Raw genomic sequence first — 26,926 nt, 5'->3', positions numbered from 1 at the left:
CCGTGTCTGAGTGTGAGAGGGACTTTGCATGCTTATTTGTCTGGTTTGTATGTAGTGGTGCTTGTGGTCTTGTATGCATAGGTGTGTGTGTGTGTGTGTGTGTGTGTGTGTGTTGTGTGTGTGCGTGTGTGTGTGTGTGTGTGTGTGTGTGTGTTTGTGATTGTTAAATTGTAGCCTATTATTTTACTATATGACTTTATCTCAGACACTAGAATTCAACTTTATTTCATCTGTATTATGATTTTGGTCAAGAATCATTCCCCAAAAAACAGTGAAATAAAAGATGTGTATAGACACTGACTAATGACTACTTCAGCCACCCTATAGTACTTAAATTATACAACTAATGAAACAATCAATAAGTAGTTATCTCCAAATACAAAATTATCTTATCAAACCTAACTTTAAAAAATATCACATACACAATATACATACACACTACACATAGGGAGATAAACTACAAACACTCGCACACTACAACACAACACAGCGTAACACAACACAGTGCAACACAACACGTACCTTTGCCAATTCGTAAAACTCATAATTTTCTTTGCCTCTTCTGGATCGCGCTGCGTCTCTGGACTTCTCTTTCCGAAGCTCCAGGATGCTGAAAGAGAGACAGGGGCGTTAGTCTGTCGCTGCGGAGGAAGGTGAACACACAGGAATGCAAAGGAAGAAAAAAAAAAGTATTTTCTTTTTTTCTTGCTCTTAAGAGGTTGTTTGTGGGAGCAGGAGGATTAAGAAGAAGAGGTGGAGGAGGAAGAGGAGGAGGAGAGGAGGAGGAGGAGGAGGAGGAGGAGGAGGAGGAGGAGGGAGGTTGAAATAAATAAAAAAAAAGTTTAACAGATAATAGAACGATGAATTATGAAACAAAGGAAAGACAGAAAGGATACGAACAAATGCAACGAAACCTAACAGAACGAAATCAAATGAAACCCACACACACACACACACACACACACACAACTCATATCGTATTACAAGCAAGAGCAACATATGCAAACGAGGACACACACACACACACACACACACACACACACACACAGTCGACCGGTCAGCTAGCGAGCGAGCAAGCCAGCGGACAAACAAACAAACAAACAAACAAACAAACCGACAAGTAGATAAAACAAGCCGGGGCAAATCAGACATCATTACCAGTGACAGTGTAAAAACACCACATATGCTAAGTAAGACAAGACCAAACACGAACGCCAATCACAACTCAAAGCGGCCAGCGCAGCGCTCCCTCAACCGACCAATGGGACGACAGAAGACGACCCAGTCACCTGCCCTGAGGAACCCAGAGGAGCCAATCAGCGAGCACGTAGGGTTAGTCACACTGGATCGTTCCATATTCATGCCAATACGGCCCTTAAATAATTACTAATGTGACAATGAGGCATGAACCAGGTTTGAATATACATTGGCAGGTGGGCGGTGAAGGAGCCAGGCAGTGTATACAGACGACCATTTTAACTCTCCCACTCACAAGGTCCTTCCGTGCGAATGAATATTAATCTCTATCGGTGCAATTAACAGGGATCTCCTCTGGCAATAAACACCAGCTGCTGAGTCGCGCCGGGACCTGAATCCTTAAGCTGTAAAAGGAGAGATCTGGCCGGGGAGTCGCTGTGGAGAGTTTGATCCTGCACGTTCGACAGCGTGTAAAGTGCTTGATTTTCTTTGTGCATTTTTTTCTCCAAACTCCTATGGGGCGACTCGCAGCTCAGCCATGCATCTTTTGGAGGGGACTGTGTGTTTTTTCCTTCTTTATTCTCCTGGTTTGCTTATAAGGGTGGCGTGTCTGTGTGTCTGTCTTTGCTTCTTTTTTTTTTTTTTTTATTTGTATGCGGCATTTGTTAATTTTGAAGTGGGCGGATGGGGTTGATTGATTTGGTTTTCATGAAGGAAGTTTTCATTTTGTTCTTCCTTCGGTTGAAATATGTAAATAACTTCTGGGGTTTTGTCAACGCTCTCTCTCTCTCTCTCTCTCTCTCTCTCTCTCTCTCTCTCTCTCTCTCTCTCTCTCTCTCTACTCTCTCTCTCTCTCTCTCTCTCCGTTGCCCTGCCCAGTCCCGCATCGGCGCCGAGTAAGCAATCAAGGCGGGCAGCATTTTTAGCGATTCTGATAAGATGGCTGCGTGTAGGGAAGGATAAACGGTGCTGATAAGTGAAGGGCGCCGCGGGGAGGGCGGGCGGGGGTGCGGGGCGTCCTGGGGGCTCGTCGCTCACCACCTCGAGGCAGCCAATCCACACGCCGGGAAGGAAGAGAGGGGACATCGGCCCGATACTGACCCTTACGCCGGCAACAAAGTATCGGGCGGCGACGTTAAGTGTCCAGAGTTAATCCCGGGTCCGCGACAAGTGTCCCAGCGAGGGCGTGTTTATGCCTCCGCTGGGGCCGAGTCGTATTGTCCGCGCCTTGGCCTTATTGTGACGCCATTGTCCAGGACCCACTCTGAGCTGACCAGAAGCCGCCGCCCCTTCACTCGCTCCTGTCGTTGTCACTCCTCCTCCTCCTCTTGCGTCCACCGGGAGTGAGCTAATTGGCGGAGCGCGACGCATAATTTGCTTCATGTAGAATGTCCATCACTCATGACTATAATCTAAGGCGACTTGAGAGTCCATCTGTATTTCTCTCGCTGCTTACATAATATTTACTTTCTCTAATTCTTATGTCTCTGATCCTGTGTCCAATTAATGAGACTATGACGTGTTCGCTCTTTTTCTTTCCCTCTCTCTTGCTTTTTCTTTTGTTTCAAGTGTATGTCTAAAATAATATACGATTTATCTCTCAATTCATTTTAACGTTTCCAGTTACATTATTCATTACTTCGTTCACTAACAACACAAATTCTCTCTCTCTCTCTCTCTCTCTCTCTCTCTCTCTCTCTCTCTCTCTCTCTCTCTCTCTCTCTCTCTCTCTATGGCATTAATGTCCCTTCCGCCCCTTTGCGTAGCTTCTTCTCCCCTCCCTGTCACCTGTGAGGGGTAGGGGGCGGGAAGGAAGGTAGGCCAGGGGGAGATAGGGAGACAAGGGGGGGTGGGGCAACGGGCAGGGTCCAGGTATTATTCTGGACGCGGGAAAATAATGTCCTACGCGATGATACCCGACGCGTCCTAATGTCCCTGGCTGGCCCTCCTCCACGCGGGGGCTGTGGGTTGTGGCGAGAGGCGCGGGTGAGTGCTTTCTCCTTACGAAAATGTTGATGTTGTGACTCCAAGACGCGATTAGTGAGATGAAGCAATGAGTTGATAAAGGAAAGAAAGGGATGAATGTTACGGAAAGTGTGTAGCAATTGAGTTTAATAATATATAACGATGAGATGATTAAAAAACTGTTTGTCTTACGGTAATGTTGACGGTGTTTTGATTAATGCAGTTAATGAGATAACGTAACGAATTGATAAGAAAAAAAGACACTGATACAGAAAGCTTATCTGTAAAAAAAAAAAAAAAAAAAATAGTTTAATGTGAATATCTAACAATGTGTGATAAGTATTGCTTGCTTTATCATTGCTTACCATTCAAGGGTAACATAAATGAGGGTGATTTTTAAAGGGAGGCTAAGGGAGGAGGGAGCAAGGTTTTCATGAGGCTTATTGCGGTCACTTGAAGGGACAGGAGTGCAGGTGGCGAAGGAGGAGGAGGGAGAGGACCGAACATGGGGGCAGATGGGGACTCAGGAGAAAGGGAGGGCGAGAGGGAAGGGAAGGGAAGGGAGGGGAGGGCAGGATGAAGGAGGGCAGGAGATGCTGGCTGGGGATTTGCATAATATTCGTCACTGATATGTGTGTCCCCTGCAGGCCCATTCCCGAGTGGCCATTTCTCATAACGTGAAACATGTGCTATCTAAGAAACAGCCTATATCTAAACGCGCGCGGGCACACACACACACACACACACACACACACACACACACACACACACACACACCTTTCTACTTGCCACATCCATCCAAATTTTCTATACTTTTCTTACCTACTTACCGACCTACCTACACACACACACACACACACACACACACACACACACACACAACGAACATGTCTCAGTAAACGAAAGCACTTTCCCAAAAGCCGGGCACCTTCACTAATACGGCAAAACCAGGGTACACATCTACACTTCCAGTTTGGGGTAGAAAGGCGGACCGTGGACGGTTTGGGTTCACATAAGGCCGGCAAACATCATGGGAGTGAGCTAAAGTTTCACATCCTGGCTGTTGGGGGAGAGGGAGGCATGGTAGGGGGAGCATGGTAGAGGAGGCATGAGAGGGGAGGTAGTAGGGGAGACCAGGGAGGGGACATGGGAGAGGAGACCTGGGAGAGACCTGAGCTGGCCCTCTCACCAACCACAGCACGTCCCCGCTAACAGGCGCCCAGGTATTCATGACGAAATGATCACGAGCGAAATTACCATGCAGCGAGCGATCAGACCCTCAGGATTAAGATGGAGGGCGTCAGGAGGGACCAGCCACCATCGCTGCTACCATGAGCCCCACCGCTGTGACCGAATACCGTGTCTTCTTTTGTTTTTTCTCAAGTTATCATGATCACCGTTTCGACTTTTCCCTATTTCATTGTATTTGCCTATGGGTTTAATCGCTGTTATGATCAATTTCCTCCTGATATGTAGATTCTTGCTTGCTGTCATTTGTTGCTGTTCGTTGATGCTTTGTTCCCTTATCTGAGCGTCATTATCATTGTCACTCATGATCTGTGCATTTACATCGCAGTGATAATGATAGTGACATGATAATTAGACGTAGTAGCTGCTGTCTGTGCCACAAAATACCGCACATGTCATGAATCTCTCGCATAACCTCATTAATACTTGTTATATATGTGTATTTGTGTTTGTTTGTTTGTGTGTGTGTGTGTGTGTGTGTGTGTATGTGTGTGTGTGTGTGTGTGTATGTGTGTAATTCTTAAATGATGAATGCACGGAGCTGGACTTTCACTTTACGTCACCCGATCCTTCATTACTTACGTTACTGCAAGGGCCTTCATTTACATTATATTTCTATCATAGTCCTTCCCCGCTGTCCTTTCCGCCCCTTTATCCTCCCGCCCATTAGCAATCAGGACGAGTACTAATTGAAACTATGCACAGCTCTTGCCGATCAATAGTCGAGCCTCCATCTCCGAACACGACCCACCACGACTAACCGCGACCCACCTGAGCCACGCTACGACCCACCACTACCTCACTACTACCACTACTACTGCCACTTCTACTACCACTACTATTACTACTACGACCCCCAGATCTATAAACATAAGTACATTTAACCGTATCTTCTTTCACGCCACTACGTTATCTACTACTACTACTACTACTACTACTACTACTACTACTACTACTACTAAATAACACCATGGATGAGCATTCCCAGAGAGAGAGAGAGAGAGAGAGAGAGAGAGAGAGAGAGAGAGAGAGAGAGAGAGAGAGAGAGAGAGAGAGAGAGAGAGTGGAGGGAAGGAAGGTGAGTGGAGGATGCAAGGAGGCACTCAGACCGCAAAACTAGCTGGAAAGTTTATATAATTTCAGTCTAAACTACTTTTATTGTGATTGAGGTTTTGCAGGGGGGACTGTCGGGACTCACAGAGGCAGTAAACCTTGAGTTACCTAAAATGCACAACGATGACGATGATGACGACGACGACGAGGAGGAGGAGGAGGAGGAGGGAGGAGGAGAAGAAGGAAGAGGAAGAGGAGGAAGAGGGAAAGAAAAAGAGAACTAACAACAAAAAGCATAAAAAAAAACGGAGTGTCTGTCAGAGAAGGAAGAGGACGAGAAGAACAAGTAGGCGAAGGAGGAGAGGGAGGCAAGAGGAGGCGGTGAAGGTAAAGGCGGAGGAGGAATTGGATGAGGAGCATGGCTAGGGAAAATGATGATGGAGTACAGGAACGAGATATACGAGGAAGACACAAAGAGAAAAGACAAAGGGAAGAAATCATACAAGGAAACACTGAGGAGAGGTGAAGTAATGACGTCTGGCATCTTGGAAGGAAAAGAAAACCAGAGGATGAAAGAAATTAAAAAAAAAGTTAGGTTAGGTTACGTTAGGCTAGTTTAGGCTAGGTGAAAAAATGGACGTCTGGCATATCGAAAGGGAAAATAAAACTAGATAAAGGAAGTGAAAAAAATAGAAAAGGATGAGGCAAAGAAAAAGAATAAAACAAAACAGAAAAAAATGAAAGACAGGAGAATGAAAACAAAGAAGGGAATATAAATAATATAAAATAAAAAAAAAACAGAGTAGGAGAATGAGGTAGAAAAAACATAAACAATGCAAAATAGGAAAAAAAAATGGTAAATGAAGGGTGGGAAAATGAAAACACAGAAGGGAAACAAAACTAGATGAAGGAAATGAAAAAAAATAAAAATGGTTACAAAGAAGAAAATCAGAGGCAAAGAAAGGAAAAAAAGTGGAAAAAAAAGAATGGAAGATGAGAGAATAAAAAAAAAACAGAAAAGAAAGAAAAAGAAAGCATAAAAATAGGTATAGAGAAGAAAAAGCGTGCGACAAAGAAAATACAAAAAGTGTGAAGAAAAATCAAAGAATGGAAGACATGAGAACGAAACAAACACACACACACACACACACACACACACACACACACACACACACACACACACACACACACACAACAATATCAAATATAATACAAGGACGAAATCATTATGACAGCCATTACCACCTGCACCATTACAATCACCGTCACCAGCATACCACAAAAGATCGAAGTGATAACAATGATGATAACAGGAGTGACAGTGATGATGGTAATGACGGTCAGAGAGAGAGAGAGAGAGAGAGAGAGAGAGAGAGAGAGAGAGAGAGAGAGAGAGGAGAGAGAGAGAGAGAGGAGCGGTCAGATATCTATCCCCCCCATCTTCTCCTCCCCGTCATTCCCACGAGACCTTCCATTCCAGTCCCATTCCTGATCTATTCCTACGGATGATTCTCTCACGATTCTTGTTGGATATGTATTCTGAGGTATTCCAGGCGTTTTTTTTTCCCTTGCCATTCAAATTCTTGGGGGAAAATAACCTGACGTCATATTCCTGTCTATTAGAAAGGCTGAGAATAAGAGAGTGAAGAACTACGAGGGAAAAAAATATGCATGTCAGCGTGGAAGAAAATAAGGAAAGTTGCCAACGCTGTAAGGGAGAGAAAGGCGAGAGGTATGTAGTATAAGGGCGAGAAGAGGCGAGAAGAGGCGAGAGGAGGCGTGAGGGAGATGCCGTCTGGGTTACAGAGGACCACGAGGAGTTAAAATATTCAGGAGTCAGGGCTGTCCCAGTGAAAGCTGCCCAGTGTGAGGCGAAGGCAGAGTGTAAATGAGAGAGAGAGAGAGAGAGAGAGAGAGAGAGAGAGAGAGAGAGAGAGAGAGAGAGAGAGAGAGAGAGAGAGAGAGAGAGAGAGAGAGAGAGAGAGAGAGAGAGAGAGAGAGAATCAACGAAAACGAAAGCATAGGAAGAAAGAAAAATAAGGAAATTTAACATGGGAGTAAGCAGTGAGTGAAAAAAAAACGAGAAAAATAAACAAAACCACGTATTTCACAAGACGCGATGTAAGAAAGAAAAAAAAGGCAACAAAAATAATAAGAAATACGAAAAAACAAATTGCACAAGACAAAGATAAATAAAAAAAAGGAAAAAACCAAACTAAACTGACCCTACAAGAAAAGACGCTATGAGAGAAAGACTGAGAAAGAGAGACAGAGAGAGAGAGAGAGAAAAATATATAAACTAAACCCAACAAATTGCCACCAAACAGCAAAGGTAGAGGAAACAAATTAACTCCAGCATACACCAACACTTCACAATGTCTCATTTTTCCTGCTCCTGCACCGCTAACTGGACAACAGCTTTCTTGAATGGGCGTGGCGTGTGGGGAATTAAACCTCCTTTTACTCCTCATCTCGAGCAGCTGATGGGTCGGGGAGGAGCCGTGGTGGAAGGGGAAGGTGTGAGGGGAAGTGAAGTGAAGGGGGAGTAGGGTATGGGAAAGAGAGGGGGAGATGCGGTGTAGGGCGTCGTAAGAGTGAGGGAATAGGTAATAAAGGAGAGGGGAAAGGAAGGGAAGAGGATGATGATAGTAGAAGTAACACATTTCTCAGAGTGATGATAATTGTGGAGAGAGAGAGAGAGAGAGAGAGAGAGAGAGAGAGAGAGAGAGAGAGAGAGAGAGAGAGAGAGAGAGAGAGAGAGAGAGAGAGAGAGAGAGAGAGAGAGAGAGAGAGAGAGAATCCATCCCAAAAGATACAAACCAGAAGATGTAAAACTGAGCAAAAAAAGGAGTAAATAAATAAAAATAGATAAGTACACAAAGGAACAAAGAGTCGTATATTACTAGTGTGTTGGGATTTTGTGACTCACTCTCTCTCTCTCTCTCTCTCTCTCTCTCTCTCTCTCTCTCTCTCTCTCTCTCTCTCTCTCTCTCTCTCTCTCTCACTTCTCTATGTCTTTCTTTTCTCTCTTTGGTAACAAATGTAAGTTTCTTTTTCGCAGATCCTTGTAATTTTCCACTATCTTGTTTTCTTCTGCTCATCTCCTCCTCCTTCTCCTCCTTCTTCTTCTTCCTCTTCCTCCTCCTTCGCCTCAGCATCACGATTTATTTCACCGGATAAAGTCTAATAATTCTGGCATAGTGTGAGTTACGAGAGAGAGAGAGAGAGAGAGAGAGAGAGAGAGAGAGAGAGAGAGAGAGAGAGAGAGAGAGAGAGAGAGAGAGAGAGAGAGAGAGAGAGAGAGAGAGAGAGAGTAGATTAGCAAAACAAAACCGAAAACAGGAGAAAGAAAGCAAACAAAGGGGAAGAAGCGAAGAGGGAGAGGGAGGGGGAGGGAGAGAGGGGAGAGGGGAGGGGAGAGTAGAGGGAGAGAGAAAAGTTCAAAGTAATGAGGCAAATCGGAGACCAACTGAGCCTCTTCTTGGGCAGCACTTGAGGAGAGAGGGAGAGGGAGAGAGGGAGAGGGAGTAGGAGGGAGAATGAAAGAGAGATAGGGGAGGGAGGATAGGATAGGGGGAAATGAAGGAAGGAAAGATGGATGAAACACACACACACACACACACACACACACACACACACACACACACACACACCAAACGTTCTCTCACATTTAACCTAATAATGAAAATGATAACAATAATAATAATGACATACTAATATGCAAAGTACTCACCAAACAAACACACAGTAACAATAGTATAGGAAACACACACAACAATACAAAAGGGCAACAAACACACACACACACACACACACACACACATAACACAACACAACTGACTGACCTACACTACACGAAACTCAACTCAAACAAAACACAACAAAACAAAACAAAAACAAAGCGCTCATTCACTACACGCATGTAATGTAAACACAACAACCACCGTTTTCTTTACCACGGGTTAATGTAAGCTGGAGGATAAATGGATAAAAAAAAAAGTATACAAAGAATCAATCAGTTCATTTGTATCCTTATGAATTAAAAAAAAAAAATAGACAATTCTAAGGTAAAGCAAAGAGAAGAACAACAATAAACAAGAAACAAAGATAGAGAAGGAAGGCAAACCGCATGTGAAGGAAAAGGGAGAGGCAATACAGATAAAGCACAAGAAATACAGATGAAGGAAGAAAAGGAAGAGGAAAAGGAGGAAGAGGAGAAGGAAGAAGAGGGAGAAAAGGAGAAAAAGAGGAAATAAAGGTAAAGGCGAAGAAAAACAGATGAAGGAAGAGGAAAACGAAGAGAAGAAGGAGGAGGAGGAGGAGGAGGAGGAAGAGGAGGAGGAGGAGGAGGAGGAAAAAAAGAGAAAGAAGAGGAAATATAGATAAAAGACAAGAAATACAGATGAAAGAGAAAGAGGAGGAGGAGGAAGAGGAAAAAAAGAAAGAAGCCAAAAATAAAGATAAAAGACAAGAAATACAGATGAAACAGAAAGAGGAGGAGGAGGAGGAGGAGGAGGAGGAGGAGGAGGAGGAGGAGGAGGAGGAGGAGGAGGAGGAGGAGGAGGAAGAGGAGGAGGAATAAAAGGAGAAAGAAGAGAAAATACAGATAAAAAAAATTTAATAGACGAAAGAAAAAGAGGAGGAAGAGGAAGAAGAGGAGGAGGAGGAAAAAAAGGAGAAAGAAGCCGAAACATAGATAAAAGATAAGAGATACAGATGGAAGAGAAAGAGGAGGAGGAGGAGGAGGAGGAGGAGGAGGAGGAGGAGGAGGAGGAGGAGGAGGAGGAGGAGGAGGAGAGGGTAGTTTCCAGCATTGTAGCGTCAAAACAATTGGTCCCCAAACATCGATTCCTGGACAGCAAGGTTCCAGGCCGTGGTCAGTTATGCTAATGTTAACACAAAGTTGTCCCCTTCCTGTCTTTCCCCCCTCCTCCCCATTCTCCCCCCCAATCTCTCTCTCTCTCTCTTTCCTCCCTCCAGTACAACAATTGTCATATCGAATTTTTGTTGCCTAAATTAAGTTTGAGGGGGGTAGAGAGAGAGAGAGAGAGAGAGAGAGAGAGAGAGAGAGAGAGAGAGAGAGAGAGAGAGAGAGAGAGAGAGAGAGAGAGAGAGAGAGAGAGAGAGAGAGAGAGAGAGAGTAAATATTCGTAGTCCATAAACACAACACTTTCTGACCAAACTTCCCACATTTTCAATCACATGTTCTCCTTTAGTCACAGTCTAAGACACTGTTGGTATTCTACGATCTAAAACTTCCCAAGGCTACCCAAGGCTACCTAAGACTATTTAAGGCTATGCAAGGCTATGTAAGACTATTCAAAGCTATCCAAGGGTATCTGAAGCTTTTCAAGACAACGCAAGACTAAGAGTATCCAAACCTACCTATACTCGTACTCTCTCCCTGCCACTCAAGCCTCCAGGAACACTTATCTTCCTTATAGTTTACGAAGTGACGCCCATACACGCCGCTGGAACACCAGAGAAGAGGCGTGAGGGACCCATTTCCACCGCGTGTCGCTGCCCATTGGAATATGAGAAGTACTATCCTTATTTGCATAATTTCCAATTTCTGGTGATATTATCCGGGGAGCTGGAGGCGCGGTGTTTAGGGTTAGTTGTCCGGGGGGAGGAGTGTCGCGGCGTCCCTCGATGCGATATGTGCACTGACACACACACACACACACACACACACACACACACACACACAAGAAAAAATTGTGTTTCACTTTCTGAGACCAAACTAGAGGAATATTAGCAGAACCTCATTCATCACTTTATATCCGGGAAAGCAAACCAAACCACATTAAAAAAAAAAAAAACACCAGCCCACAAAAGCGTCGGAAAATAACCAAATTCCGCTGAGTCCTCGTGTAAGGCAAGTCTTGAGGCGAAAGTTACGACGCATAGCAAGACGCACAAGAAGAACTAACAGAAAACAAAGCTACATAACCAGAAGCAGAGACAAGTAAATAGGAGCAGAGGAGGGGGCCTCCTATCTGTAAGGGTGTATCTGTAAGGCACGTATTTAGAAACCTCTTGCTCTCATCACAACTATTTTCAAATGCCATAGAGATAATTACCTGGGTTTTCTACAGTGTTTCTCCCGTTAGTAACATAAAAATCTTATTAATCTGTCACTAGAACCACAAAAAAGCAGCCTTAAAAACACGTGAAACCAACTAGACTAGAGCCTTTTGAAACTAGTGGAGATGCAGCGGCGAAGTGTTTCAGAATACGGTCCCAATTTTCCTGGCGGTGGGAAGGGCAGGGTGGCGGGCTGCGGGACACGGGGCGACATTAATGCAGGATTACATGCGGTTTGTGTCGAGATGAGACCAGCATGACGAAGCACACAGAGGGAGATGACCAGATTGTGACCATGAGACGAGGAGTGGGGACTGGGAGGAGAGGGGGCGTGGTGAGGGAGGGTGAAGGCAAGAGAGGCGCTTGGAGGGGGGATGAGGAGGAGGAGGAGGAGGAGGAGGAGGAGGAGGAGGAGGAGGAGGAGGAGGAGGACATGTTGAAAGACAGTGAGGGGCAGTGAGGAAAGTGATGGTGATGGAGGAGGTGGTTGTGGTGGTGGAGGGGGAAATGGTTGGAGGCAATAATGCGAAGGAATATGTGTAGTGACGACGAGAAACGGAAGAAAAGGTAAATAAAACTAGTGACTACGAGGAATTTGTGCAAAGAGTCACTGGCATAGAGAGAGAGAGAGAGAGAGAGAGAGAGAGAGAGAGAGAGAGAGAGAGAGAGAGAGAGAGAGAGAGAGAGAGAGAGAGAGAGTTTGAATTCGATTTTGTAAAAGCTAATAAATATCTTCAAATGGAATTAATATTAAAGAAACTAAAAAGAAAAACAAAACCGATATTATAAAGATTAAAAAAATGACACAAAAGTAGAAACGAGAGGGACACAAAAAATAAAAGCAAGTAAAATAGACAAAATAAGAGGAATGGGACAGCTTTTATTTTGCCGAATGTAAATCTTAGATGAAAAAAAGGCATAGACATTAAGAATAAGGGAATCCGCAAGACACCAGAACACCAACACATGTCAATCACTGTATAAAACATGAGCACTCACACCTACATCCATCTATCATCCTTATCCATAAATTTATCCAGTAGTCTTGGAAGTTCAGTATACACAAACAACTCACGTTAATCAGAGGTAATGCAATCAGGCCTCCTCCGCACAAACTTCTCTCCTCCGTAACAGGATCAAAGGCAGAGGTTGTGACTCGCTCCTTGAACTTTGTGGCAGCCCCGCTCATGCCTTCCCCTTCCCACACTCCACACTGGCGGGGCGTTTTGTAGTTCTTCAACCCCGCGCCGCGTTATGTTCGTTCCGGCGTCGGTGTGAGCTGTGCGGCCTAACAAGCGTGGAGGAAACGTTTACATCGGGAACTTCGCGGCGAGAAATGTTGTCACGCGGCGGAGTGTCTTGCATGTATTGTGAAGTTTAGACGAATTTGCCGCTTCTTAGAATACCGTATGTGTGTGTGTGTGTGTGTGTGTGTGTGTGTGTGTGTGTGTGTGTGTGTGTGTGTGTGAACGTCACCCGTAAGCCTGACCTCCTCAATAAACAGCAATATTTACGCTGTAATATTTTTTCTCACGAAGCGGCCACAGTGAAAGTTCGGCGAGACGCGTGAGGGACGAGGCAGGTGGAGGAGGAGGAGGAGGAGGAGAAGGAGGAGGAGGGATACCAGACACTCCCTCCTTCCCCTTCTCTTCCTGCCGTCCCTCGCTTATCCCGTCATATTTCGCACTTTGTCAGCCGTTTCCCTCCTTAAGCTGCCAGATATCAGCACCATCAGCGCCCCGTGGTCCCCGATCCTGACGTCACTCCCCCGGGCGGCCCTAGGCTCATTCACGCTCCAGGTCAAAGGTCGAACGAAGTGTGTCCCGCGTGGAATGCTGGGAGAATAAAGTATTTATTGTGGTAGTGAGCTTCCGCGGTGTCTGCCTCCTCTTCCTCCTCCTCCTCCTCCTCTTCATGGCGACAAAAGGAAAGGTGCTGCGTAATTTTCGAGCAAATCCCCCAAAAATTCCAAGTAACTCTCGAGAATAACGCAAGGAGATGATGATAAAGCAGAGGAGGGAAAATAACTAGTGAAAGTCGCGGAGAAACAGAGGGAGAAGGGGTAGAAGGAGGAGTTGGAGAAGGAGGAAGAGGAAAAGAATAGGGTTGAAAAGTGGTAGGAATGAAGGAGAGGAGAAGAGAAGGCTAAAGACAAAGATAAGGCAAAAATAACTAATGAAAATCGTACAAGGAAGAGAAGGAGGAATAAAAAGTGGAGGAAAGGAAGAAGAGAAGAGAAAAGAGAAAGGCTAAAGACGAAGAAGAGACAAAAATAACAAATGAAAAGCACCACGAAAAATTAGATAAGAAACGACGAAAAAAGACCAAAAAATAGGTAATGAAAACCGCATGAGAACATAAGGTGAAACATAAAACCGGGGATGAAAAGTGGAGGAAACGAAGGAAGAGAAGGGAGAGGGAGAGGGAGAGAAGAGGGGGAAGGAAGGCATCTGCTGGTGCTGCAATGGCCGGCGAGTGGCGTCTCATTACGTCTGTCCGTCACACCTGAAACTATGTTAGCCAGGTGGGGGAGGCGCGGGAGGGGATACAGGGGGGAGAGGGAAGCAGGGGAAAGGAAAGCAGGGGAAGGGAGAAAACTAGACGGGAGCTGGACCAGTGGGGGTGATGGACATGAGGAAAGGATACAGAAAGATAGAGAAATAAGTTAGAGAAGATAGATAGATAGAGAAATAAGTTAGAGAGAAGATAGACAGATAGATAGATAGATAGATAGATAGATAGATAGATAAATAGAAGATGGAAAAAATAAGTAAGTTACGTCAAGGCAAAGGAGAAAGAAAGGTGTATAGAAGTAATGCCTGGAGTATGAAAAATCTAATAACAAGTGAACTTAAACTTAAAGATAGAAAATTAAGTTGTCTAAAAATTGCCATGGTATGAAATGTGTCTAGAAATAATACCGGGGATATAATGAATTTAATAACAATGACAATATGAGGGAGGAAATGCGATGAAAGAGGAAAATAATAAAGATGCAGGATATATCAGCAAATTTAAACACAAAGATAGATAAATATGTTGTCTAGAGGTTATATCAAAGTGTAAGAGAAAGAAATGTGTCTAGAAGTAATGCCAAAAATGATAAATCTAATAACAAAAATGACACAAGAGAATAAATAAGCGGATGAAGGCAAGATGATAAAGAAAATAAGACACAGGATATAGTGGTGAACTTAAAACAGGTCTGTGAGATGAAAAGTGAGAGATTAAAGCAAAAAACCTGTAGAATATAAATGAAAAATACCTGATAATGAATAAGATAGTAAAAACATGAAACAGAAGAAGACATCAATAGAAAGAAAAAAAAAAAACTACAAAACAAATCTCTATCTAAGAATCACATTGAAAAACCCAAACAAGACAAAACAAATAAAAGAAGGAACACGTTCAAATAACAAAATACAGAAAAAAATAAAATATAGAATAAAGGTATTGATAATTTTTCCTCCCGAACGAAGCCTTAAACTTTTCTGCGCGACGTTGAAGCAAAAATTCTGAGGAGAGAGAAAAAAAAATCAAAAGAAAAAGTAGAGGAAGGGAGGGAGAGAGGGAGCGAGGGAGAGAGGGAGGGAAGGAAAAGTGGGGGAGGGGGTGGTTATCAGGGGCTGGGGAGGTAATGAATGGAAATTGGGGCGAAAACTTACTTTACTGACCACACAAGGATGGGGAGGGAGGAGAGGGCGGCGGAGGGGCGAGGAAGAAAAGGGAGACACGAGAAAATGAAGGGAAGGAACTGATAAATAATAGTAAAGAAAAGAAAAAAACAATAAACGGGAGGAGGAAAGGAGAGGAAAAGAATGAATGAGCAAAGAAATGAAGGAGAAAAGAAAGACACTATAAAATGAGGAAAGGAAATGATAAACAATGATAAAGAAATTAAATATAATAAACGGAAGACGAAAATGAATGAATGAGAGAAGGAGCGAGTAAAAAAAAAACAAAAAAAAAAACAAGATGACGGGAAAGAACTCACAAATAATAGTAAAGAAGAAAGGAAGAAAGAAAATATACTCAAATATAATAAATGAAAGGAGGAAAAGTAATGAAAGAGCGACGGAGCCAGAACAAATGGAAGACACAAGGAAATAAAGGAAAGGAACTTATAAATAAAGAAGAAACACTAGAGAAAGGAAACACAAAAAAAAGAATGGAAGTAGAAAAGGAACGAATAACCGAAAAAAAAAAGAAATGAACGAGGAGAAGAACGACTAAGAAAAGTACCATACAAGAAAATAAGAGACGACAAATAAAAGGTAAATATAATTAAAGAGGAATAAAGATAAAGAAGGGAATGATTGTCCTGATGATCAATTTACGAAGGAAAGAGGAGGTAAGGATGATGATGTTAGAAATACGCCAATAACAAGGAAATGCGTACAAAGAAACCAAAATTACTGCATCGAAATGATAAAAAGAGAAACTAGGTACAATTGAGAAGAAATCAGATGAAAAGTCACACTAACAAAGCAGACTAGAATGTAACACAGAAAAAAACTGAAAATTTCGAAATTCTACACACGCATCTGAACACACAAGAATTCCTCCATTTTGATAATAAGGAAACGTAAAAAAAAAAAAAAAAAAAAAAAAAAAAAGAGGGAAATAAAGACTTATACTCTGGACATAATCAGAAAACACACAGCAAAGAGAAAAAAATCCTCAAGCGGTGACGAAAATATATTACTTGAAGAGAAGTACACTAACGAAAAGAAAGAGAAAAAGAAAAAAAATAGATAGAAAATTCACTAATTACGACACAATTTAAAGACACGAAACTAAAAGAAAAATAGTGAAAAGAATCTAGAAATAAAAAAAAAGGTGGAGAGAGAGAGAGAGAGAGAGAGAGAGAGAGAGAGAGAGAGAGAGAGAGAGAGAGAGAGAGAGAGAGAGAGAGAGAGAGAGAGAGAGAGAGAGTAAAGATAAACCAGTGCTTAGGACACAATTTGAAAACACGAATGGACAACAACAAAGAGAAAAGAGACAAAAAAGAGAGGGAATAAATAAAAGGCCTCCAGTGATTCCGGGCCGCCAAAAGTGACCATTTGGCGGGCACCAGACTTGCATCGCTGAAAAGGCGGGAAATAATCTAATTCTCGCCTCCTGTAAACGAAATCAAGGGCGTCTTTTCTCAAAATAATTCGCATTAGAGGGTGAGTGTCCTGCGCCATAACATCCCCGCCTCTCTGTTCCCACTAGTTATCGTCGCCTTTTTTTTTTCCCCCCTCTCTCTCTCTTTCTCTCTCTCTCTCTCTCTCTCTCTCTCTCTCTCTCTCTCTGCACTTTTTACATATTTATATAAACTGGATGAAAAATATGGAGCGAGTGTTTTATGAGATCGTGAACACATGCATGAGATGTAAAGCAAAATGGCGGAGAGCTTCGTTACGTGTTTGACAATGACTCTCTCTCTCTCTCTCTCTCTCTCTCTCTCTCTCTCTCTCTCTCTTCCCCCTAAATGACACAGCTTCTTGACACGAGGGGAATTTCTCTGGATCAGCTGGTGTTGAGGGGAACGAGGGGAACGTGTATCCTTAAGGGAGGAGGAGGAGGAGGAGGAGGTGGTGGCAGAGGAGGAAGAGGAGAAGGAGGAAGAAGAGGAGGAGGAGAGGAGGAGGAGGAGGAGGAGGAGGAGGAGGAGGAGGAGGAGGAGGAGGAGGAGGTGGTGGTGGAGGAAGAGGAGAAGGAGGAGGAGGAGGAGGAGGAGGAGGAGGAGGTGGTGGTGGAGGAGGAGGAGGAGGAAAATCTGTGTGACATGACGTGAAGCAAGCTTACTCTTACAAATGATGTGATAAAGTACAATACATTACATATTAAGGAAAATACAAATAAAAACTACTATTTATACACACTATGACAACAGCAAAAAAATAACAACAACAACAACAACAACAACAACAACAACAACAACAACAACAACAACAACCACTACTACTACAACTAGTGTTGTTTATTGAACATGAATGTTAGCATTAGTATTAGTGGTAGTAGTTGTAGTAGTAGGAATAGTAGTAGTAGCAACAACAACAACAACAACAACAACGTTAACAAAAAGCGACATAACAACAATATCCTAACATCCTAAAAAACGATATCCTCTAAGCACTAACAAACTCAACACACACACACACACACACACACACACACACACACACGGACGCTGATCGCGGCTTAAAATTTACCTCAGTGAGCGTCGCGCATTAAGTCCAGGCGCGTTAAAGGGGAAGCGCCGGCGGGAGGGTCGGTGGCCACTGCAACGCCACGACAAAGGCTTCCCGCCGCAGCAGGGACGAGAGGAGGTGGGAGCAGACGGGAGGAGACCAGAGGAAACTATGCTAATAAGAAAACTAGTAGGAAGGTACAGGAAAGCAGAGGAAAATGGAAAAATGAGAAGAAATAAGGGAAGGAGAAGGCGGGAGCAGACGAAAGAAGACCAGAGGAAACTATACTAATAAGAAAATTTGTAGGAAAATACAGGAAAACAGAAGAAAAGAGGAAAAATTATACGGTAAGAGACTAAAAGAAAAGTATATCAATAATGAAAGTATTAGAAAATAAAGGGAAACCAGAAAGAGGAAAGAAACAGGGGAGGAGACGGGAAGAGACCAAATGAAACTATATTAATGAGGAAAATAAAAGAGAAATAAAGGAAAGGAGATAAAAGAAAAGCAAAATAATAGGAAAAAGCAGCGGGAAAGAGAAAAGGAATATGGGAATAGGCGGGAGGACGCCAAAAGGAAATGAAACTAATAAGGAAACTAGTAGAAAATAAAAGAAAACAAAGGACGAGAGGAAAAGGAAACAGGAGGACAGTAAAATAATAGGAAAACCAAAATGAAAGAAATGAAACCGGATGAAAGGAAAGAAAGACGGGAATAGAGGCGAGAGAACGAAAGAAATCTAGAATAATAGGAAAACCAATGGGAAAGAAGTGAGAGCAGGAAGAAAAATGCAGTGAGGAAAAGATAGAATGAGAAAGTCGAGATGAACGAAAAATACACAAGGAAACTAAATAGAAGACAAAAAAAAAAAAAAAATGGGGAAAAAAGTTGGAGATGAGAGGAAACGTACAAGACACAAAGGTGGACAAGAAGGAGGAAAATAGAGGAAACTACTGAAGGGCGGTGGACGAACAGGGGAAGAGAACAACAGGACACGAATCAAAGGGGCGTTACCAGAATAAAGAGCCTGTGCTTCCTCTAGTCTATGTTTCTCTTTGCAGGACATCGCCTTCAATGAGTCAGAAAGCCGCGGGATGAGGTGGCTACCACGACGAAGGCGCTGCAGAAAACTGAAAGGTTAGCGTAAAAGGCGGCGTGGGTGAAAGTCAGTGACGGGAATGCAGTGGTGCGTCTTGAGTCCTCGTAAGTGCTTCAGTTCTCGTATTACGTCTGCAGCAACATCACCGGTATTGCCACCACCGCCACCACCACCACCACCACCACTATTACAAGGGCCACCGCCTGCACCTCCAGTAATCCTCCCGCCGCTCCCTCTCGCCTCCGTCGATCACCAGCGAATCATTGGAGTGGAATTACGTCATTGTGCCCATTAGCGAGTGTTTATTGATCAGCGGTGGGGTCGCGTTCACTCTAACACACCCCGCTACTCCCTTCCCAGCCCCGTCCCTCCCCGCCCCGCCGGTCATTCTCCACTGGGATAGCACAAGAGACGGCTACCCCAAGTCCAAAAAAGAATGAGAACTACCGGAGGCAATTACTACGTGAAACACAAGCCCATTTGAATAGACAACCATTAGATAACCATTTCCTTGAAAATATTGGAGGGTAGAAAATTACTAGAGCACTTATTCAGATACTCTTAAGGTTGATAATTCCCTGTAAGTTAAGAGAGTAAGGGGAAGGGTTTATTGTATATCCCGACCTTAAGTCTTCCTTGTCTAAAGCAATTAAGGAAAGAACTCACGGAAATTACAGAGCCAAATTTAATTCAAGGAAGGTAAGAGAAAGGTAATACAGGTGTAGATTAGAAATAATAAAGACAAGCAGGGTAATTACAGGTTTTAGTCAATGTAGGACTGAACACAAAGTAAGAGGCGACATGACAGACGGGGCGAGGTGAGAGCAGGAAGGATGGCGGGTGAGGGAGGTGAGGGAGGTGAGGGGGGGATGTGTTGGCGGATGGGGAAATGTACGGGTACCATGCTGGTCTTCAATCCAATAACTCAATTTGAATGGATTAGCATAGTGATAGTGAGGGTAATGACGCCCCTACCGGATCATGCGACACACACACACACACACACACACACACACACACACACACACTTATAAATTCACCACTACATCTAACAGCATACAGAAGTAAAAGAACAGTCACGGTATAGTCCGTTGACACTGTAATCTTTTGCATTAAGGTAAGTATTTCCTTTTAATCCTAGTTAGACAAACAGATATAGATGAATGGATAGGTAGGTAGATACATATATTTACATCTTTTGACCTGAACAATGCCGATAAAAGAGAGAGAGAGAGAGAGAGAGAGAGAGAGAGAGAGAGAGAGAGAGAGAGAGAGAGAGAGAGAGAGAGAGAGAGAGAGAGAGAGACAATCGACTAAAATGTGCGAAAACAGTCAAAACATAGAAATAAATATGAAATAATAGTGACTCCATCTTGAAGGAGAGAATTTGTGAAGTAGCATACACACATGAATCATAACAAAAAAAAATTCCCCAGTACTTTTGCCACTGAGATGCACAAAGGCAGAAAAATAACCGATAAACAGACAGATAAAAATAGGTACATGAAAATAATACACAAATAAAACAAGGCGCAATAAATCCTGTAAACAAACATTACCATATAAACGACACGCCACACCATAACAAAACAGTACACGACAATTCATAAAACACGCCTGTCTACTTGAATCACTTTTTATAACTAAATGAATCAAACTTAGACTCATTTTTTTCCCCCTTTTTTTTCGGTCTAGAGGGAATAAAAATGTCTTCCCTCAAAACTCAATCGGCAACGTGTCTCCGTTTTCTATCATTAATCACCGCCACAGGGACAGCCAATGGGGCCGCGCCACGTGGCCGCCGTCACCCAAACATTTATCTTCAAGCACCTTTTCATTTCCCTTTTTCCTTTTTCCCTTTTCTGCGCGACAGCCGTTTCTCAGATTACTGATAAAGAGAAAAATTCGAATTCCGGAGAGAGAGAGAGAGAGAGAGAGAGAGAGAGAGAGAGAGAGAGAGAGAGAGAGAGAGAGAGAGAGAGAGAGAGAGAATTGCTATTCTTTTCTTTTCGCGTCTCCTACTCAGCGTCTCCAAAATGCTATCCTCTCTACTTCTCTTTCTCTTTGTTCCTCTTCTTTCAGTAGTAGTAGTAGTAGTAGTAGTAGTATCAATACTCATATTATTATAAAAGAAGGAAGCTTTTATACATACATAAAAACAACAAAATAATTTTCGAAGAATAATATTTCCGATTTAATGTTCCTTTTCCACGACACCAGATCGAGAAAGCATTAAGAAAATATACCGAGGGCTCTAGATGAACGTTTCCATGACCTCTTCTCCCTTCACTGGGCAGGTCGCGTGCCAGGACACAGCAGACGCCAGAACTCAGGGAAATACTTCTCACTGGGGTGCGCAGAGCAACTAACTTAAGTGAAGGAGTAAAATCAACACCACTTCATGCCAAATAAAGTTCACTCGTATTTCGAATGGGAGGAAAACAAAAAAGCGAAAGGAAATGAGTAATTGAAGCTTAACACGCATAAGATAAGAGGAAAAAAACGAAACAAAAACAGTGAAAGAAAACGGAAGGAGGGGTCACTGCGATCAAAGTGGGGTGTCTGTTTTTATTACGTTCTCATTCTTATTACACGGAAAATTCGATGCTAGTTTTTTTTATTGCAAAGTTGTTGATCCTAATGATGCAGTCACGGAAGAGTTGTCGAATAGAGAATCTGAAAAAAAAACGACAAAAACAAAAATGAAATCGGATACACTTTCATTTTAGTTTCCACGACCTTTAGCTGGGGACGAATCTATGGGACAGGAAAATGGGTTCGAAGGAGTACCGTCTGTTGAGCGAGAATTAGACCAGACAGACCTTCGCTAGTCTTCAGTGCATGTGGGAGACAGGGAGCGTGTTGCGGTTCATAACGAGTGTTCGAGACGAGTGAAGCAGGAGGAGGAGGAGATAGAAAAGAAGGGAGATGAGGAGGACGAGGAGATAAAAGTAAAGAGGAGGAGGAGGAAGACAAGGACGAAAGGGAAGAGAAGGAAGAGGAAAAGGATGATAAAACAAGAGAAAGAAGAAAAAGAAGAAAAGAAGAGAAGAAGAAGAAGAAGAAGAAGAAGAAGAAGAAGGAGAAGGAAAAGAAGAAGAAGAAAAGGTCGAAACGGAAAAGGAGTAGAAAGAAAAAAAAATACGAACTAACCACTCACTCTCACTCTCGTAAAATAAAAGAGTGAAGACGAAAAAAAGAGAGAAAAAGATCAAGAAATCACATCACCCACTTGAAGATCGACTCGTATATATATAAATTAGCGTCCTTAATCGCAGGCAGGACGCACGACTCGCCGGGACACGAACCAAATTTAAATGTAAATCTTTGGCCTGAGCGGCGGGGAGCGAGGGCGGGGCTGGCGGGACTCACTCAAGGTTGCGACAGCGTGCGGTCATACGGAAGGTTATGACCGTTCTTCACCTCCTCCCTCATAACTCATCCCCTCCTTCCCTTTCATCCTCCTCCCCTGCTAGCCATGAAGGTATTGTTTCCCCAGTTTTCCCTCGTTTTCTCTTCTTTTCCTCATGAACTTTTTTTCTGTCCCTCCTCGTACAGTGTTTCTCTTTCTCTCTTCCTCCTCCTCCTTCCCCGCTAGCCATGAACCACTTGTTTCCCCAGTTTTCCCTCGTTTTCTCTTCCTTCCTGGGTTCCTTTTTGTCCTTCCTCGTATAGTTTTTAGTTTTTCTAAGCCTCAACTAGAGTTTGAAATCTGTATTGATGTTATTTTGGGAAGTTCATCTTGTACTGGACTGAAAATTGATTGAGTACAAACAGGAGGAGCAGGGTTAGAAGAAGGAAGGAGGAGGAGAAGGGAGAGAAAGGAGGAAAAAATAAGAAGAACGCTGAAGGGAAAATATTCAAGTGAAGCACAAATTAATACAAATGGAAAGTATTACGACAAGGAGACAAATATCGGCGGCGTGGCTGCGTGCAAGTCACGATCGAGGCGAGGAAATGACAACACGACTGAGGTGAAGAAGAAACAGGATGAAAGGAAGGAATGGCAAGGCAAAAAAAAAGAAAAGGAAAAGAAGGGACGAGAAAAGTATATGCAAGATGACGGTGGCGGGAGAGAGCGAGAGAGCGAGAGAGGAAGAGAGAGAGGAAGAGAGAGAGAGAGAAAAAAAAAGAAGGAAGGTGACAGCGAAGGAACGGAGGGATGGAGGGACGGAGGGAGGGAAGGTGTGAGGCGACGACAAGGCGGGAGGGAAAATATTGTGAGGGTCTGGAAAATGTCGCGAAAAGTGTGGCGGAGCAAAGGACTCGTGGAGTACCTGAAGGGACGCTGGAGAAAATGTTGATGGAGAGTCTCTGGAGATGGACACTCGGGGGCATGGGGGAGCAGAGAGTGTAGGGAGAGTGAGGGAGAGGGAGGGAGAGGAAGAGGGAACTGCAGAGGGTAAGGAAAGGACATGGGAGGGATAAGGGCTGCAGAGGAAATGGGATGCATGAAGTGAATGAAGTAGGAAGGCTTGTGAGTAATGGAGGTGCGAGGCAAGGACAGAGTAAATGGCATAAAGAGACGCAGATGGATGAACAAAACTGAGAGTAAACGTGAGAAAAGACGTGAAAATTAGTGACAACAAGTGGAAATCGCATGTACAACATTATTTATTCACTACATTATCACTACTACTACTACTACTACTACTACTACTACTACTACTACTACTACTACTACTACTACTACTACTTATAAGCGTCATGTGGCTATTTCTAAAAGGGTAAAGGGCAAAGGTCAGGAAATGCCTTTAAAATTTATACAAAAAAGTGTCCCTCTGTTTGTTGAATTAAGAATGTCCTCCTGCCCATCTCTCTCTCTCTCTCTCTCTCTCTCTCTCTCTCTCTCTCTCTCTCTCTCTCTCTCTCTCTCTCTCTCTCTCTCTCTCTCTCTCTCTCTTTCGGTCACTCAGTTCAAACAATGACTCCTCCTCCTCCTCCTCCTCCTCCTCTTCTCCCTTCTCCGTACGGTTCCAGAACAAATTGAATAACGAAGTATGTAACAAAAAAAAAAAAAAAAAAAAAAGAAAGAACCCAGAGCCTATTTTTATTTTTTTTCCCTTTCTCTCTTCTCAATTATTTCTTTTGTCCCCGCGTCTCTTGTGGCGGGGAGAATGACGAACTGTATTTCAACGACACAAAGATGACTGGCCAGGTTTCACAGGTGCTAACACGCCTTTCTGGAGCTCAAGAGGTAAAGAGAATGAGTGAGTGAGTGAGTCGGTGAGTGGAAGAGTAACGCCTGAACTTAAGGAGGCGTGAGAGTGGAACTGAGAGTGGCTTAAGTTGAGTGAGTGTAAAAGAATGACAGTAAGAGCGTATCAGATGAGTTCTTGTTCTTTCTTTTAATTGACTAATCTCTTAACCCTTTCACTGTCAATCTTTCCAATCATTATCTACAACTTTTAAAAGTCTCATGTTTCGCACCAGTCTCTTAAAAAACGTACCTTTATAACTTAGCAAAAGTGAAATTAACCTCATTTTCTCTTTTTTTTTTCTTTATGCCCATCCAAACAATTTACAGCAGTGATCTCAATGCTAAATAAAGACTATCATAAAACTTAATAACTTAAGTGGACATATGGACAGATGGGATTCTTGGACGGTGGATAAAAAAGAGACAAAGAAGAGGATCCCAAATAAGTTCCTATTCTGTTTTCTTGAGTAAATCTTTGTTTGCATGTAGGCACATGGAGAGAGAGGAGTTTTTTTTTGTACAAGTTAGCAAGACTATAGCTATGTCGCAACCCAAGACACACCAAGAAGAGATAAAACAAGACTAAAAAAATAAGGAAGAATATGAGAAAAATGGAAGAAGGGTGAAATGAAGGACGAAGTAAGAAAGTAGAAGGAATCAATGAATGCAATGACATGAAACTTTGAAAAGTCAAGAGAGAGAATACAACAGATAGTTAAGTGCATTCATGTTTTTTTTCTCTATGACTTTATTTCCTCAGTTAGGTAAGTGTGTACTAGATAGATGGCTATTGCTGATTTCACGATGACTCCCTATTTTCTCTAGACAGATAGACAGATGGGATTTTTACACAGTTTACCGAGACAGAAACTCGAGAATAAGACTTTGACGAGCCAAAAGAGATCAGAGCAGATGAGACAATGCATACTGGAACTGAGTCGTACAAGAAAGGTGAACACAGGTGAGAAGAGTTAAGACCGAACTGCAGGTGTAGTGCCGAAGGGAATGGGTAACCTAGTGAAGGGAGTAAGTGGATCAGAGAAAGGGAAGAGACGGCAAGGGAGATGAGAAGGGAAGATAAAGTAGAGTAAGGAAAGGAAAAGAATGGAAGGGAAGGGAGGAGAAGGAAGGCACGGGAGTAAGTGGAATAGAGAAAGAGAAGAGAAGGCAAACGAGGAGATAAAGCAAGACAAAAAAAAAAAAAAAACGTTAAGGAAAGGAAGAAAAAAGGGAAGAGAGGGGGAGGAAGGTATAAGGACGTCAAAACAGAGCAAGGAAAGGAAGGGGAAGAAAGAAGGAAAGGGAAGGAAGATATTGGGACATTAATGTAGGGTAAGGGAAGGAAGGGAAGAAAGGCAAGGGAGGGGCAGGAAGGAATGGGATGGAAGAGTGAACTGGAATGGGATGGAATGGAGCGTAACTAAAGGGAGGGGAGGGGGGATGACACAGGGGAGGGGACATATGGTAGCTTGAGGGGGGTTGGGAGTCTTAGAGGCGGTCTGATGGATGTGCAGTGAAGGTTTGTGGCAGTGAAACGAGTGTTGATGTGTGAGTTTGCTTTTCACAGGCGTATGGATATAAGGAGGTGCAGAGACAGACTAAAACAGAACGCTACACACACTCACACACACACACACACACACACACACACACACACACACACACACACACACACACACACACACGAGTCATGAGACCTAGCAACTTTCATCGCATTACCATTCTACCTCCCTGTCGCCTTTCCCTTTAGTCAGTCAGTTCAATACGTTCGTACCAACCCGCCTTGCTCGGCCACGACTAGGCAGACCCTAACATACACACACACACACACACACACACACACACACACACACACACACACACACACACACACACACACACACGTCTGATACCGTACTTCAAAACACATTTAATGATGACAGAAAGAACACATCTATGTTTGAATTTAACTCGTAATGAAAGACCAGACTGAAGCGCCCGCAAGGCAGTGATTCCTCGTTATTCGCGGGGGTCTGTCTGCTGGGAGGGCCGCGAGAGGAAGTCTGGGCGGTCAAGGGGAAGCGTGTGGCAGGAACCTGGTGATAGGAGCGTTACAAAATGCGGTCACGGACAACAGTTTATCTCGTTTTTAAATGAGGGTTTTGTCTTGCCTCTCCCTCGCCAATAACTGGGTCTCGCTCGCTTGACTGTACAGCTGATGGAGTAATTAAGATTGTATACAATTACAAGTGTCTTTTTTAGCGTCACTGGCCTTGATAAGCTAATGGAAGGATGCTGATATATCATTTCTACGTCCAGGATCCTGCTTGTGTGTCAGGACTTGTATTTTCTCGCTTGTTTGGAGGAGAAAAGAGGCATTTTTAGTTAATATCACCACGAAAGATTGTGTTCTACATATTTACGCTAAAACGGAACATGCTATGATTATTTTACTATGCTAGAGTGAGCACTAATGACTTCCTAAAATTTGTAAAACGGCGTTATTCTGGTTTTTGTTGACATTTTTACTAAACTTTTCTGGATAAGACAGTGGTTTAAGATGTCATCTGTGTTTACCTTAAGAAATCTACACTGGCGAGGCAGATACATGAACGCCTACTACTTGAAGGCTCAGTTAGGGTGAGTCAGTAAGCAAGGTACTTGAAAAGTCGTCGTGTTTACCTCCACAGATCCACACTGGTGAAGTATAATCATGCATGCATACTACTTGAGGCCTCATTAGGTGTAAACAGTGATCAAGGTGTCTGAGAAATTTTCGTGTTTACCTTCACAAGTCCACATTGAGAAAGTATATACAAAGATGCCTTCTTGAAGCCTCACCAAGTCAGTAAGCCAGGTGTCTGAGAAGTCACCTTCCATTTACCTCGACAAACATACACTGGCGCGGCTTATACATGG

The 26,926-nt window shown here is 43.2% G+C and overlaps 1 protein-coding gene across 1 annotated transcript in view; it reads right to left on the bottom strand.

Annotated features, from left to right (window-relative positions):
• Positions 1-26,926, bottom strand: part of LOC135089153 (protein trachealess-like) — a 101,939-nt gene that overhangs the window by 44,340 nt on the left and 30,673 nt on the right. The window contains 1 exon segment of the mRNA XM_063984444.1: positions 523-610. Within this exon segment, the coding sequence (XP_063840514.1) occupies positions 523-610 (88 nt within the window).

This window comes from Scylla paramamosain, chromosome 32 (assembly GCF_035594125.1).
Source record: "Scylla paramamosain isolate STU-SP2022 chromosome 32, ASM3559412v1, whole genome shotgun sequence".
NCBI lineage: Eukaryota > Metazoa > Arthropoda > Malacostraca > Decapoda > Portunidae > Scylla > Scylla paramamosain.
The sequence above is the reverse complement of the archived record's forward strand: the minus strand, read 5'-3'. Positions and strand labels throughout refer to the sequence as shown.